The sequence below is a fragment of the Electrophorus electricus genome, chromosome 3 (genome assembly GCF_013358815.1).
Source record: "Electrophorus electricus isolate fEleEle1 chromosome 3, fEleEle1.pri, whole genome shotgun sequence".
NCBI classification, from domain to species: Eukaryota; Metazoa; Chordata; class Actinopteri; order Gymnotiformes; family Gymnotidae; genus Electrophorus; species Electrophorus electricus.
Genome location: NC_049537.1, coordinates 28,111,034 through 28,127,500, shown reverse-complemented (window position 1 = coordinate 28,127,500; position 16,467 = coordinate 28,111,034). Strand labels below are relative to the sequence as shown.

The 16,467-nt window shown below is 49.4% G+C and overlaps 1 protein-coding gene across 2 annotated transcripts in view; it reads left to right on the top strand.

Annotated features, from left to right (window-relative positions):
• The window catches only part of plpp3 (phospholipid phosphatase 3), a 30,997-nt gene extending 17,494 nt beyond the window's left edge, over nt 1–13,503 (top strand). Inside the window, exons 3-6 of one of the 2 annotated variants that reach the window (XM_027029495.2) lie at nt 1–126; nt 285–342; nt 6,569–6,745; nt 11,332–13,503. The exon at nt 1–126 is cut by the window's left edge and continues 155 nt beyond it. In XM_027029495.2, coding sequence (XP_026885296.2) covers nt 1–126; nt 285–342; nt 6,569–6,745; nt 11,332–11,460 — 490 coding nt within the window. In that variant the 3' untranslated portion in view covers nt 11,461–13,503. The remainder of the gene's footprint in view (nt 127–284; nt 343–6,568; nt 6,746–11,331) is intronic. The other variant, XM_027029494.2, reaches the window with a different exon arrangement.
• The last annotated feature ends 2,964 nt before the right edge of the window (nt 13,504–16,467 follow it).

The window sequence follows — 16,467 nt, the reverse complement described above, 5'->3', positions numbered from 1 at the left end:
AGTGGGACGCCTGAGGCCTCACTTTCTGGATGTGTGCAAGCCAGACTATTCACTGATCAACTGCTCTGCCGGCTATATCATCGACTACGTGTGCAACGGAGATGCCAGCAAAGTGCAGGAGGCGAGGTGAGACACACACACACACACACACACACACACACATACACACACACAGACAAACACACCTATTTTCTCTCTCGCATGCTAACACACAAGCTTGTTTGGTGTAATATTAGAGGACATTAAATTCAGAAGATTAAATTCAGATTTTTTTGTCTTTTCAGGAAATCTTTCTTCTCTGGACATGCCTCATTTTCAATGTTCACCATGCTATATCTAGCAGTAAGTACATGTTACAAATGCACACAATGACTGACACACGCGCATACACACACATACACACACACACACAGAGCGTGCCAGGGTGGGGTTGTGCGTCCGCTCCATCAACACACACAGCCAGCTGTGCTTCGAGAAGATGAAGCGCGAATGTGAGAGAAGCCGGTGCGGGGTCGGGGCTTCGCCCATCGATGACGGTGGCCAGGCTCCCCTCGGCCTGAGCAGCTGTTGGCTGAGCGCAGGGCAGCAGAGGCAGACCTCCCCCTGGTCTGCCTGTCACGCAGTCGACAGGAAGTGGGACCCAGGCAGGCTGAGCTCCAGCCACAACTGTGCGCGCCTTCCCGATAACAGGGGGAGGCTTTGCTCTTTACCACTGGCCCAACCACAGAGTAACTGCACAGAGAGCGTAGCAGTGGTACGTGGGCTCTCACTAGAACTTCCTGCCAGTCCTGCTGCTCTGTGTTTGCCATTTGCCTCTCACTGTTCAAATGTGACAACACAATCAGACAGAAAGACGAGCAGCAGGAAGGATGGAATAGAAGGTTGGAGAGAAAGACAAACAAACAATGCAGGGTAGGAGAAACAGAGGGATGACTGAAAGAGAGGGAGAGAGTGTGAGAAAGAGAGAGAGAGAAAACCTGGCGGAAAACGGCAGCGATAAGAAAAAGCGATTGCGTTCGGACTGTTCTTGACGCTCGTGTTGTCATGATTTCTTCTCTCCTTTGTTCCTGCGCTCCTGTCATTATCCGTATCTGCCCTGTGGGAGAGACAGTGATGTCGTCATGACACCGGCACTCGCTGTCACGCTTTCCCTTTATTTTAACTCCGGCTAGCCACAGCGCGGCCGGCTTTGCAGCCGACAGGCCTTCCGTCATCCTGCATCACGCATCGTGCCACCCTCTACTGACTCTGCGTGGAAATTTCCAGCCGGCACTTTGTACGGACGACGCACTTGCAGTGGTCTGTTAGATTTTCCTTTGCACCGCTTTTTCGTGCAGAGACTGTCACTGTTTCATCGCTGTCCACGGGACTTGCGTCACAGATAGAGCGCAAAGATCTGAAGCTCTTTCCAGAATGCAGAAGACATCAGGGCCTCCCTTGCTTTTTGTGATGTTTACAGTTTGGTGCGTGTTCAGTTGATGGCTGGCGTGTTCGTCTGTTGTACGAAGTCACGAGGAGAGAGGAGAGATGTTTATGTGATCGTGGTGTATTAAGGTAGATTTATGAGCGTTTCTTTGCGCCGGCGTTCCTGAACGGTCCAGGAAGGCAGCTGAGCCGCTGTGTTAATGTGTCACTGCTAATGCTCAGAAAGCCAAACGTCTTTAGCTCATGTCTTAACATGACGGCTGGGCGTGTTCCCATGTTGTTGCTGCTTTCCCATGCCAGGGTGGTTCTTGGGAATTCGCTGCTGCCTAGATCTGCCGGGTCGTCCCATGGCACTTTAACTGGGAAGTTTAATCAAGCGCGTACGCACTGTTAAAACACCTCAGTCTGCTGGGACCTTGGTGGCGATATGGATGAGCAATTTCTATCCTCTTCTAACCTCCAGCCTCTCAGCCCTGAGGCAGAACTAGCCATCGAGATAGCACCCAAACCACACAGCAACAAACCGGCCACTCAGGAGAGAGCTTGTCAGGTCACCATGGTGATCGGTCAGCCAGCCAGCCAGTGGAGTGAGGAATTGACAGAATACTGCAAAGAAGAACTGAACAAAGATCTAATATCAGGACTGGAATGGCTGAGGAATGTGGGGAACGCAGTAATTCAGTAATCTGTTGTCGTCATATCCAGTCTCGCGCTCACACTGAAGGAGGCACTGGTTCACTGCCCCGCCTTCTCCAGGCTAAAGAGGTCACAGTATGGAAAGCCGAGGTCATGGTACGGAATTCCAAGCAATGAATGGATGGATGGATGAATGAATGAATGGATGGATGAATGAATGAGAGGGTTGCTAAAGAGAATACACTAGAACAGAAGGCCTGACTCTTAAAGCAGGGCCAAACCATGGCAGACAGCACAGCAATGGTGTGCAGAGCCATTAAAATTGAACAGTCCTGTCAAACCAGTGAACAAGAGCACTCCCTCTCACTTTCTGTCGCCCCCTTATTGTTCTGTTTCATTCTTCTTCCTTATTCTTCACTCCAATTTCTCTCTCTTCTCTTCTTTTTCTTTTTCCTTCGATCCCGTTCTGGCAGGGTGCGCCACACTTGGACAGGAGATCCGAACAGCCGGTCTAAATATTTACTGTACGGTGCGCCGGTGCTATACATGGCCATGCGTGGAGTCCAAAAGCACCGGCGCGGTTTAAAAATACCCCTCCGGGAGGCTTTCCATTGTCCTGCCTAGGGCATTCTCTCCAGCCCAGGATCAGATGGCGTTAACCCTTTGTCTGCATGGACGGCATTGAGAGAGAAAGAGAACACAGCATGAAATCTGTTGCGTGAATGTGTTATGTCTTCTGTGAGCTCTAAGGGTGGGTTGGTGTGTGTGTGTGTGTGTCTGCCTGTGCGGGCGTGTGCATGCATGCGTGTGTGTGCGTGTGTGTGTGTGTGTGTGTGTGTGCGCGTGTGTGTGTGCATGTACGTGCAGCAGAGTCCACTGGGATAAGAGTATCAGGGACACACTTTGTCTGCCATCCACACACAGCTCCCGATGGGCCTTTGTAGATCAAGGCATCTGAATGCCAGTGTGTGTGTGTGTGTGTGCGCACGCGCGTGTGTGTGTGTGTGCGCGCGTGTGCATGCGTGTGTGCGCGCGCGTGTGTGTGTGCTTGCGTGTGTGTGTGGGTGTGTGTGCATGTGTGTGTGTGTGTGTGTGTGTGTGTGTCTGTGTGTGTGTGTTTGTGTGTGTGTGTGTGCGTGTGTGTGTGTTTGTGTGTGTGTGTGTGTGTGCGCGCGCGTGTGTGTGTGTGTGTGTGTGTGTGTCTGTGTGTGTCTGTGTGTGTGTGTGTGTGCGTGTGTGTGTGTGTGTCCCCGTGTGTGTGTGTTTGCGTGTGTGTGGGTCTGGGTGTCTGTGTCACCTTGGGCTTATCTGAGCACTGATAGCTGAGTTCTCTCTGTGTCAGGGAGAACATCATCAGACCCTTTCTGTTATCATTTAAATGCCTTCATGGAGTGAGGCTGTGCCCTCCACAGATAGACCTCCCTGCGTCTCCTCACTGTGTCTCCTCCTTGTGTCTCATCAGAGGAGCTGCACTCCATGCCCAGGCGAGGCAGAGGGGTCCCCTGGTTCTTGGGGTGTTGCGTCACCTCTGCATGACCCCGCATGCTGCACAGTGCCCTGCATGCTCCCTCTCATGCTCCTGTCTGATGAACACATGCTTCACGTACAGATTTCTAAGTATGGTTTTAGTGTTAGATGTGGTATGGGGTAGTTGAATGTGTCACATCACTGTCCTGTTTGTGTGTGTGTGTGTGTGTGTGTGTGTGCATGCTAATGAGTTCTTGAATGTATACTATCCCAAGGCTCTGGCCAACTTGTTTGTTTTGTGGTCAGATGTTTATGTTCACAGTGAAAAGCAACTGCATTCCAGGCATTGTGCAGCATTGTGTATCGATAGCCACCAGAGGACAGAGAGAGAGAGAGAGAGACACAGAGAGAGAGAGAGAGAGAGAGAGAGAGAGAGAGAGGGGGGGGGGGGGGAGAGAGAGAGAGAGAGAGAGAGAGAGAGAGAGAGAGAGAGAGAGAGAGGGAGAGAGAGAGAGAGAGTGTGGGGTGGTGGTGGCTGTGTGTAGGGGGGGTGTGGGGAGAGAAAGAGAGAGAGAAACGAGGGAAAGAGTGTGAATGGGGGGTTAAAAGAGGTGTGGGGAGAGAGAGAGAGATTTCCATTTCATTGATCTTTAATGAATAAATGACTGCACATTGGTGTGTCACTGCTACAATTTTTCAAAAGGTTGAGAACGTAACTACTATCAAAGCTCTCTGTGCATGTTTGTGGCCTTTTATTTGCGATTAGCACCACGTAGGTGAGGGAGTTCAGTCCCAGTAGTGTCCTTCCTGAATAAGACAGGTATTCACAGTTTCGAGCTCAAAACCTGGCTTAGGAGAAACAGCTGTTAAACCAGCGTCAAACAAAGGCACAAATGAGCTGTCTGTTCAGGTTATCATACAGGGTCTCTGTTCTACAGCCCTTCTGGGAGTCACTCGATGTGTGTTTTCACTAGACCACAACTCTTTGGACAGGACAGAGTTCATGCTTGCTGCAGTCACCTGTCATGGGAGTGTGTTCAAATACTTCATTTATATGTTTGGTTTGGAGTTCCTGAGAAGATGTGATGATCTGGTGGGTAGTTACTCAGAAGATATGATGATCTGATTTTTATGACGAAAACCTGCAAATATACAACGCAAGTCAGTTAAAATAACTGGGTTTGAAGATTCCTTTATTTTCCCTGGCTTCCATGAATGGATACGGACTGGGACAGGAGGATCGGAAAGTACCAGTTACTAGTATGAATATTCAGTGCATCCTCAGTTGGGTGTGGAGTTTAGATTTGCAGACATCGGATTCTGGTCAGATTTTACAGTGTGAGCTGCAAAGTCATCAGAGTAGAGTAGAAAAATTGCCCTCAGAAAGCTTTCATTAAAGCTGAGTTCCTCTTTAGAAAGTAAGCTTTGTTTTTCCTTTTTGGTCTTGTTTGACCTTTAATGAAAGAAAAAATAAAGGGTTAGGAACTTAAAAAAAAGTTTTAAGTTCCTCAATTTAAAATGGCCCATTTTAAATTGGGCCCAGTGAAAAGCAAAGGAGACAGAGAAAAGCAGACGACCGAAGGAGTGGCTGAGCTCCCTGTTGTCTGGCCTTTGATTTTCTCCATGAGATCTCCTATTTCTCATGAGCCACAGAAGAGGGACGGCATCCTTGAGACCTGCGCACTCGGTTAGCGGCTGGCACGCGGGCATGCATTCTCACGCGTGCTTGTCTCTGCTCTCCTGATCCCAAACATGGTTGGACGGTGGTTTAACCAACCAGATTAGCCAGGTGATGGAAATTGCCTGACGGGGTTAGGTGGTTTCAGTGTGTCTTCATAGAGAGACACGCTACAAACGCTACAATTGCTACAATTGCGGACAAACAAAAGTATTTTTAGCCCTGGGGTTGCTGTCAGGTTTCTGAAGGGCGAGCGCGCTACGCCCATGTTGACATTACCTGAACAGAGCCTTGAGGAAACTCCAGCGTTCAGACATCCGTGGGAAGGGATCCCTTCCCTCCTGGCACGCACAATGCCTGGGATGGGAGCAGCGCACGGTCCAGGAAGAGCGAGCTGACCTCACCCCACACCTTAGCTGGCGATCTTCATGCTCACTGCGTCTGCCATTGTTTGCTTGGCCTGACACTTCGTTCTTTGCTTGTGCCGGTCTTTTGTTGTGTGCGAGTGCGAGCGCGGTTTGTCAGCGATCCGCCCTCCCGCCGTGCGTAAGGGAAGTCGTCTTTCTTTATGTCGGTGACCGATGTGCATGGCTGGGATGGTGCATGCAGGAAGTGGGAGCCATTCACGCCAGCCCGTCTGGGGCTCCGGGGCCCACACGAGGCCCACACGGGGCCCCTATTTCACCTCACGTCATCGCGTCATCCAGTTACTGAGTTCCCATTCACCTCAACCCCCTGACCCACAGCTCCCTCCTGGCTTTCTCCCATACCACTACTGTTGTTTTCTTGCCCCCAAAACCTTCCTGTTTCCAAGCTGGTTGTCGGGGGGGGGAGAGGGTGCGCTCGCTTGGAGTAATGTTGGGGAGAATCCTAAAAAGGTGCCCCAGAGTGGGTCTTTCACACCGTGACGCTCCAAAGCCCTCCGCTTGAGCTAATCTTCAAATCAAACCTTTATTTGCACATTGCGAAGCATTGAAGGCTTAATTGTTGATAGCATGTGTGATCTGAGCATGCATGTGTGTGGGTTGGTGGTCTGCTGATATTTGGACAGCTGTGTCTGGGTACAGTTAGATTAGAAACAGTCCAGTGACTGCTGTACCTTTCTGTACAAAAACTGTGTATTTACAGCTTTGTGTATGAGTTTGTGCTTGTGTGGGTTTATAATTGTTTATATAAAGACTGTTGCTGGAACTCAAGTGTTTTTCAGTTTGACCCATATTGCAGTATTTCAGCACTTTCTCTCTGAACATGTGCCCTCATTTTCTGAAACGGGGAAAACAGGAAACTAAAGGCGCAGATGAAAGGCATCGTGACTCTGTAGAGTTCTTCCCTCACTCTCTCTTTCTCGCTCTCTCTCCTCAGCTTTACCTGCAGTCTCGGTTTACATGGCGGGGAGCTCGTCTTCTCAGACCCCTGCTCCAGTTCACCCTCCTGATGATGGCTTTTTACACCGGCCTGTCTCGCGTCTCCGACCACAAGCACCACCCCACCGACGTCCTCGCTGGCTTTGCGCAGGGCGCCTTGGTGGCTTACTGCATAGTAAGTACCGTCTCAGTTAATGCTCTTCGTCTCTCCACCCCCTCCTTCAACCACGACCCCTGCCGCTACGGTGTTTGGACCAGCCTCAGCTCACGCGCGCACACACGCAGACCGTGTGCTGAGAGCGTTCATGTGAACTCTCCAGGCCACAGTCTGCTTCTCCTTCTACTCTTCCTTCTGTCTGGTACCTCTTACTGTACCCAGAACTTGATGAAGACACAGTCAGGCCCCTTCGGCTTCCGCGCTGACGTTTTTTTGTCTTTGATCACTCTGTCATTCATCAACCGGAAATGCTTTGTGGTTGAGGTTTTTCACTGTCACGCAGCGAGAAACAACAGAACGCTTCTATACTTCTATGCTCTCTCTCTCTCTCTCTCTCTCTCTCTCTCTCTCTCTCTCTCTCTCTCTCTCTCTCTCTCTCTCTCTCTCGCTGTCCACAACATTGTCCACCCATGGGGAGGGGAGCAGATCTGAGTCACGTTAATGAAGAGCACATTGCCCCGGGTCAGCGGGTGACATCACAGCGGCTCGCGAGCGGCCCTGTGTTTTTCCGCGGCCTGAGAGGGAGAACCAAGCACTGAGAGCGAAGAGGAATTCCTACGCTTCATACCCGTGACACGTCACCTCGGCCGGTGCCAGATACGAGGAGCTGCCAGAAGAGCTTTGCTAAGCTGGAGGGTGCTGGGGAAAATTCAGCTCAGAGAGAGCCACGGCGGGAGCGCGGAGAGAAAGCACGACAGGAAGGGCAGAGCCAAGCGTGCTCTCAGATGTGGTCCACTTTTTTGATGGCGTGACTTTTATCATCTCAGCAGTCCAGGTGACGCAGGTCTCCCCCCTTCCCCTCTTAATTAACATCGCTCGTTCTAAACCACTCCAGACCCTCACTCCACCTTCAACCGGCCGCCCAGGAGGAAGCGTGGAAACTGTTAGTCGACTAAAAGTGGTTTTGCAGAGACTTCCAGAGCCGCTGCCAAGCCCTGGGGAGGCGGATGGCTGATTTCAGCGTAAAGGCCGAGTGCCTGCATCTCCCAGTGCATGCTGGGAGTTTGATGAGGGCCCCACTTCTGATAGCACACTGAAATCTCTCCCCAGCTTGCCCTGAAGCAACACCTCAAATTTTGATGTTTCTCATTCATGTTTATTTCCCCCTGAATTCTCATCAATTAGCTTTTTTTTTTTTTTTAAATAGCGTTGTTTTCATAAAGTGTTACACAACTCGTGAGTCACGGTCATGTGAGACGCAAGACAATAGTTGAACGTGGCCAAATGGAGCGTAATAAAGAGAGTGTGCAGAGGAGTTCGGCCGTGCCGAGCGAGGCGCCTGCGCGCTTTTTTTTACGACTCCGTCCTGGAAGCTCGCCTGCTGCCCTCTCCACTCCGCTCATCCGCTCCACGCACGCACACAGCTGCCAAAGCTTTCCATAAGCCTCTCTCATAAACCAGTTTGGAGGGAGACTTCTGGGACAGTGTGGAGAGACCCAGGGCGCCCGGCCGGCACCTCCGGAGGTCCAAGAGGGCGGCCGGTCTGACGCCGCGAGTCGACAGCCGGGATCCACGACACTGTGATGCAGGACAAGCCGGTGCTGCGCTGGTGGGGACAGTCTTCCATCCACAGCGCTGTCTGCTCAGTGTGGGTACTGCACCTGTCTCGGGTTTGGGCTCCACCCTGCCCAGAGTGAGCATTCAGCCCCGATGTTCAGCCCCGACATGCAGAGCTAGCCGCTATGAGCCCAGGGGTAGGAAGGTCCGGCCCGGTCCAACCTCCTCGGAAGAAGCAACCAGCAACGTGGACGTACCTCGGCCGTTACATCCAGGCAGACTGCAGTTCAGTGGGGTTTCCTGCCGCAGATCCAGGGAGGGAAACAGCTGGAGGGTGAATGCACCCGTGGCCTCTCCCTTCCCTGCCTCGCCCCCCCCCCCGTCTCTCTCTCTCCCCCCCCTCTCTCTCCTTCTCTCTCTCCCCCCCATCTCTCTCCCTCTTTCTCTCTTCCCCTCTCTCTCCCTCATTTCCTGACCTCCAGTGTCCCAGCATTCCTCTGGAGTGCTCAGGGTCACAGTCGCTGTTCCGGACCTGTTGCTCCGCCGATAAGCACTTCTCTTCTGGCCCGCACGGCGAGATGGACGTCGTGATATCCTATCGCCCGCGCCCACACTTCTCTCCGTTTGGATCGTTTCCACTGACAGCTGCAGACACTTGTTTCCAACTGCAGCTCCGGAGACAGTGCAGAGCCAAAAATAGTGCTGAACACTGAAGACCTGGAGACATTTTAACAGTATTATTAAAGTTGAGCTGTGTCATATAAGGTCACTGCTGTTCCTTTGATCGTTACGCTGAGCACGATGATGCGCCGCGGTGCATCTAAACAGTGCTCCACGGCATGCATCTCCACACACACACACACACACTCACTGGGCAGTCTCAATGTATCACTTCTAGAAATAGGCACCCCCAAATCATGGAGACCACACACTCCCGCATACCCAGACCTGTCTGTTAACCTGTTAACACTGCGGTTGAAACTTATTGCCAGTGGATCGGTCTGTCTATGTACACAGGCCTCTTCTATTGAAGATTTGCAAAAAACAGTTTAGAAGCTTACATTCCTACATTTTTATGGCTTGTCTGCACTGACTGCTCCATCTTTCAAACTTAAGTGTGCAATTTCATACATTCATCAACATTGTGGCACAATGGTGGGATAGTTAAACTACCCTGATGTCATTTCCTGTCAGACTATGAGCATGTGAGTCAGATGCCATAAAACCTTGGCTATTAAAATGTCTCGCTGCCATGCAAATGCATTTCAAAACAAAATAATAATTTCAAAACCAGCCATTATCTGGGAGTATGATAAAGTCACCAGGAATCAAACAGCTTACAGTTGCGTTTGGCTCTCTTTCTTTTAATTCGGACATATAGGCGTCCATTTTATTTTCCCCATTCACAAAGCAAACGTTCAGCGTTCAAGTTCAAGAACAGAATCGACTCCCTCGCTGCTGTCTGTTAGCTGGTACGGAATCCGCCCGCAGCAACTGGGCCGGTAGGACAAAGATCCACACTCGCGTACACGCTCGCGCTCTCGCACGTGGACATCCACAGTCCCTGCCGCTGAGGATGCATTTCTGGCACAATAGGCTGAGAGTGTGAAGGAAGAGCACTTTCACACACAGGGTCACGCCACAGGAAGCACCCCCGCCGTGATAAGGCTTCATTGGCCACCCCGAGGTCGCAGGGCGGAGGTCGTGATGTCACAGCTCATCTGCCCGAGAGCTGTGACGGACCCGGGTGCTCCTCACTGTCCGGTGGAGGAGTGACCCTTAATGTCAGACAGTGGTGAATTCATCATGGTGAGGCCCATGTTCCGGTTTCCTGGTGAGGACAGTGTCCGGAAAAGTCAATCTGAATATGGCGTGATCTAATTATACCATCTCACACATTCCAACTGCAACCCCACACTGGGGATTTTACTCCCCAGCTCAGTTGCCTGAAGCTCTTTGTGTGTGTGTGTGCGTGTGTGTGTGTGTGTGTGTGTGTGGGAGACTATATCCACTGCTAAAATAAAAGTATTCCTGTGAACTGTGATGCCAGTTTCCCCCAAGGTCATCTGGCGCTCTTTCTGATTAATCCTGTTCCATTTCCTGTCCTTTTCTTTTATACAAGTCCAGCGGGCTGCTGATAGTCACGTGACAGTCTACTGATAGTCATGTGACAGTCTGTGCTGCTCCCCTGTCATAGACCCAAAGAGGAAATCCACTTTTCTAGGCATTCCCTCAGTGTCGCGCTAGACTTATTCCCAGCTATAGTGTGGCACTGCAGATAGTGCAGCAGGAAACTCCCATCACACACACCCGCTCCATAATGAACACTTATGGAGTGTGTTAGACTACCAGGTCTAAAGTTCTGCTTCATCTCCATGTCGGAACCTCCCTCTCTGCCAGTTATCGGCAGAGCTCCCGTCTCCGTTTGGTGTGCGTCGTAAGCTGGTCCAGGTGAAGATTTAGACCACTGGCTAGACCGTCCAAACTCCTCGAGAATCCTCAGCGTGGCTTCTCGCCATGGGCTGCCACACTTCCTGCCGTCCTCTCCATGGTTTTCCTGTTTCACCGCCCATGGCTTCCAGGCTGCATCCATTTCCCCTGAGGACCTCCCATGCCATTCATGCTGACATCACGTTCTGAAGGGGCAATTCACTGGAAGCGTGATTCATGCGGCCGGACGGCTGTTATCAGCATGTGAGCTCAGCACAGGGCATAGTTGAAGCAGGGCCGATGAGGTCAGACGGGTAGCAGACGTGTAACACGACTGACCCCCATTATTTAGCATCTACTGGGTGAACAAACTTTGCAGTTGCAGTGCCAAGTCTGGAGAACTTCTGACTAAGGCAAGGGTGTGGAGTTTTGTTGTCTTACTTCGGTTCAAACGAATTTGTGCTAAAAAACTTTACTGGAAGTCTGCTCCAGCGGTTCTCACGTTATCACTAAACATTTGTGTCTTGGAGGCTAAACGTTTACAGTTTGTTGGCATGGCGATCAAGGTTTGAACCATCTCCCACAATGCCCTCTTCTGTCTTCTGTCTCCTCTCCAGGTCTTCTACGTGTCTGATTTGTTTAAGCCCAAAATCAGAGCTGCCATTCCCGCAACCTCGCCCATCAAGAAGGAGCTCCTCCCTCCTGCTGACATCATAGAGAGGAACAACCACCACAACATGGTGTGAGAAGAGGAGACGTCTGTCTCCTCCGAAGAGCCTAAACCGCCACCTGTGACGGGGGGGGAGGGGGGTAGCAGAGTTAGCTGTTAACTCTCTCTTTCACTCATCTGACAGTAGAATGTAGGGCGCAGAGATCCTTTACTGTTGAGACTTTTGATTTGATTTGATTTTTTTTTTTTTTTTTACTGTCTCCAACGTCGACATTCTTCATTTAAGCCCAATTCACACACAAACGGAAGCTAAACATACACGCATCATGGAACTAATCATTAGGAGCTCGTTCACAAAAAACAGTGTGGACCCGGACCTCGCTTTGCTGGGCACTAAATGGAGCTTTGACCTGAGAAAGAGAGTCACACCAATACCATGTGGCAAAAAAACAAACAAACCCAAAAACAAAGTGAAATGTATTAGTGAAGGGACAGACAGATGAATGATTCAGTGAAAGACAGCAAAACAAAGAATAGTGTGACTATAAGACTGGCCATGTGATCAGTATCTCTCTCTCTCTCTCGTCTCTTGAGTATAGGTCAACAAATTCCTTAGTAATAGGAATGATATTTTTACCTGCAATGTTACTAGCACAGAAATATTAACAATATAAAAAAAAAAAAGAATAACTTATAGCACTATATCCGAGTTCATTGTAAATTGTCACCACTTGCTATCTGAGAGGCATAGCCCTGAAGGATCTGGATGCTTAGTGTGTGGTAGACTGAAATCTGGACTTTTATGCTGTGGTGTGCGGTGTTCCCATGCATCCACGGGGATAACACCCACGCCAGGATGAAAGGTAGACCCCCCTGAAGACTAGAGCCAGCGCGGCTCTGAGCTGCCCACGCCGAGACCTCGCTCCGACGGACAGCGCATTCCACAGGGGTCTGCTGCAGGCCGGGTGGAAGAACTGGAGAAAGAAGGAAAACGAAGTCAAATTTGATCTTTTCAATGGCGAATTCAAGATGGCCACCACCCATCAGCAGCACAGTCGCAAGAGCGCGGCAAAGCCGCCTGCATGTGCGTCGTGTCCGGTGGGGGGGCGGGGCCAAGGAGCATCGTACGGGGCAGCCGTGGCGGGTCGGGTCACCGGGGCCATGGGGGTCCAGTTCCATCGAGCGCACCGGCTTGGCACATTAATTTCGGATGGGTGAAGGAGCCCCTTCCGCTGGCTGGTCCAGACTCTTCTCCCTTCTAAACACGTAATCACTCAAAAGCATCGGTGCCATCCGGACCCCCGGCCTCGGTGCTGATAACATGCCGAGCCCACGGCTCACCCCAGCGTGCTCGGGTTGGGGTAGGAGATGTGGGGTCCCACCGCAATTACTCAGTGCCACATTTTAGCTCGTGTGTGGAAGTGTGTGTGTGCGTGCGTGTGTGTGTGTGCGTGTCATGTTTCTGCACCTGGTCCTTGACTCTGTGCAGATGACTATTACCATGTGAAGAAAAAGAAAGAAAACTGTGGATTTTGTTTCTCTTTAAAAAGCCTCTCGTTGGCCCTTTCTTCTCCATGTAATGTCTACTGTCCTCATTAACAACTGTACGGATTGTTTTGCAGTACTTAGTATACACAGACTTGTACACGGTATCTACACAAACTCCATGTTGCACATCCCTCACATTGTATAGTCTGTCCTATATTTTTAGCAACCCATTTTTGAGTTTTCATTTTAAATATATAAATAATGTATAGATCACTAAAATGAACTATGTAAAATATTATTTCAGAATATTTTTAGATATATCCACTATGAATTAAAAAATGTGTCATGACCTGTGTTATTTACAAATTGCTGCTTCAACAAGCATTGATTCAGTTTTTTTGTATTTTAGATAACTAAAATATTGTAGATTTGTAATAGTGAGTTTTTAATAAGCATTGAAAAAAATACACCTACAAATGTATCAAAATTCACTATTAGTATTTTTGTATTTTCTCATTTTGTACAAAAGAAATAATAACAAATGTTTTTTTTCTGCTAAATGTACCTAGCGCTAATACAAGTGCTTTTAAATAAAAAAGCCCATTCTGAATAAAAATAAATATATATTGTACAAGTTTTTATTGTGCAGATTTATTTAGAACAACCGTGAGTCATCTGGAGCTCAGAGTAATGGTTTACATTAAATGGTTCCTGTTATAAAAAAAACATCACACAGCTTCTGAAATGAGAACATCAGAAAGGCTCCGATCATTTAGCTCTACATGACGCTAAACGCACTAAATGCTTAAACTGCAGAAGTTCCGGGAGCTAGAGAACGTGTTGGGGGGTGATTGTATAAGGTGTACGGGTGTTGATGTTCACTCTACCATGACAGCCTCTGAGAGAGGGGCTGAGTTCACCTTCTAGCCGTTGTGCTCCCCGACAGTCAGCATGTCATATTCTCCGCAGTAAACCAACGCCCACCAGGCTGGACGCAGGCGGCGGAGCGCACGTGCGCCCTGCCAGCGGCGAGCAGCAAACGTGTGCGGTAAAAGCGCAGCCGAGGTGGTGGCGGAGGCGGGGCGGGGGCGGGGCTGGGGCGGGGCCGGGGCGGGGCTGGGGCGGGGCTGAGGCGGGGCTAAGGCGGAGCGTCTCCGGTAAATCATAGCGGCGGTATCTGGGGGAGTTCCGAGGGCGCTGTTAGGTTCTGTGGTCATGTTTGGCTATGAAGACTGGGGTCGCGGTGGGGGAGTGTTTGAATGGAGAGAGACACATAGCTGAGCTACAGAAAGGAGTCCAGGACTGAGTACTAGTAAAGTGAGTAGGAGTGTTTGTTATGGAAACTACAGTGAGGTTCTGAGAAGAGTGTTTCACATGACTCAGCCTCTGACTCTTCCAGACATCCAGCTTTGGCCAGGCTAGGAAACTGTTTTGGATTATCATGGTGAAAGCCAGTATGTTTGGCTTCAGAGGGTTTTTACTCGAAAAGTGCCAGAGAGACGCTATGGATGCATAGTTGTGGCCCCGCACAGATAGAAGACTTTTTCGCTTTAGCGCGACTGCAGAGCGGCCGAGCAGCATGGACGGATTTGTGGACGGCTGAAGGAATAAATGGATGAGGCTGTTTGAGCCAGGGGTGTCAGGATAATCCCCAGCCAGCCTGCGTCGGGTGGGAATGTGAGGGGAGAGAGGGAGAGACTCGCTCCCCCGGTCGACGGCTCCAAAAATGCCGGCACACGTCTGCTCCGAATTTCAGCTCCATTTCTCTTCCCGAGTGTTACTGACTGTTGCATCTCCGGATCCTTTTCCCCCATCTCACGAACATGAACACACACCCATGTTTTTCTTTCTTTCTCAATCCATGAGCAACACCTAACTGCAAGCGTGTGCTGAAGCTTGGCAAGAAATAGTCCATTTCCAATATGAGCTACGCTCACCCACAGGATTGAATCACATACTTCGTCCTCGTTGGCCAGTCCCGGTGTTGATATGGTGCTTACAAACTTAGCCTGAGCGAGGATAAGCACTAGATGGCATTTAGTGGAACTTCCAGAAAGATCTCAGGAATAGCCGAGTCCAGTGCATGCATTGTCATCCCTGGGCTATGTAACAAATGCCCTCATTATGTTAATCATGTTCTGAAAAATCACGGACATCCGATATGAAAGAGTCGCTCCTAACGTGAATAGAATGAAAGGCAGTGTGTCTGCTCATACCGAGTGTCTGTGCCGGAGCGCTGGAGCTTGTGCACGGGTAAAATGGAAGCTTTGGCGTACAGTTCCACCACATATACTGTATGCCGAAAACAAATACGGCCAGGGACAAGCAAGGCACTGTGGCAAACGGCCGGACTGTCCAGCTGGGAGCAGCTGTGGTGGGGAGGGGTCCAAGTAAGGGTCGAGGGTGGGACCTCCAGGAAGGGGGCCCATGGCTCACAGGAGACTTTTTCAGTCTGCTGTGGCCCAGCGAGAGGAGGGGCACCAGTGCAAGACTTCGCTTCTCACTTCCTTTAGGGAAATGCGTCACATTCCTGAGAGCTGCCCGGGAAAAGAGCGACGGTCCAGCACTAATGGGCGACGGGTGGCTAAAGAAATCCGGAAACACCAAGATCACGGGGATGGCATTCTAAATCCCGAGAGAGCGCATTATTGTGCATCATTTTTCCTCACTGAATCGGAAGTGAGGGAGTGATTATGGCAAATCCACATTTAATGGAAATTCCATTCTGAGACACTAATCCTTTCATAACTGCATTCGTAACTCATGTTTGGATATCTCTGCTTTGCTATTATGAATGGACAAGTGTAGGCAGTGCTTTCCAGAATTAATAAAGTTCTTATTTCCGTGGGATTGCCTAACAGCTGTAGTTTTGGAATAAGAACACATCATTTCCTGCTGGCTTCAGAAATAATCAGGAAATAATAAAAGAACATCCTTTTAATTGTGAGAGGAAGGATTGCCTTGGCCTGGGCTGTGCTGGGCCTTTCATCTCGAGAAATTTACAGACAGCATGTTTGTGACAAAATGAGGAAGTACAGGTGGCCTTCAGGCAGAGACTGTAAAAGCAACATATTATTGGATATTCTAGTCAATATTGGCATATTCTCAGAATCTAATTAACATTTTAGAATATAGCTCTCCTACCCAGAAACAGAATAACGAAGACAAAAAACATCTGTAATAAACATCTATAGGTCAACTCTGAGGATTACAGCAGTACAGAAACGTCCTGTACAATCTAACGTTTATGCTGCAACAGAGGAATTCTAAAGCTATGAAAGATTTTATTCCTACAACAAATATACAGTACTATAAAATGTTTATATATATATATATATATATATATATATATATATATATATATATATATATATATATATGCCTAAAGCACATTTTATTTCGACGATACTATTTACCTTATAAGTATTTGAACCTCTCACACATCAGCTTGTGAGCTTGTGTCACTACATCACACCAAGCTCACTACAGCTTGTGTCAGTACAATACACTACACTGAACTCACTACAGCTCGTCACTATACTACACTGAACTCACTACAGCTTGTGTCAGTACAATACACTACACTGAACTCACT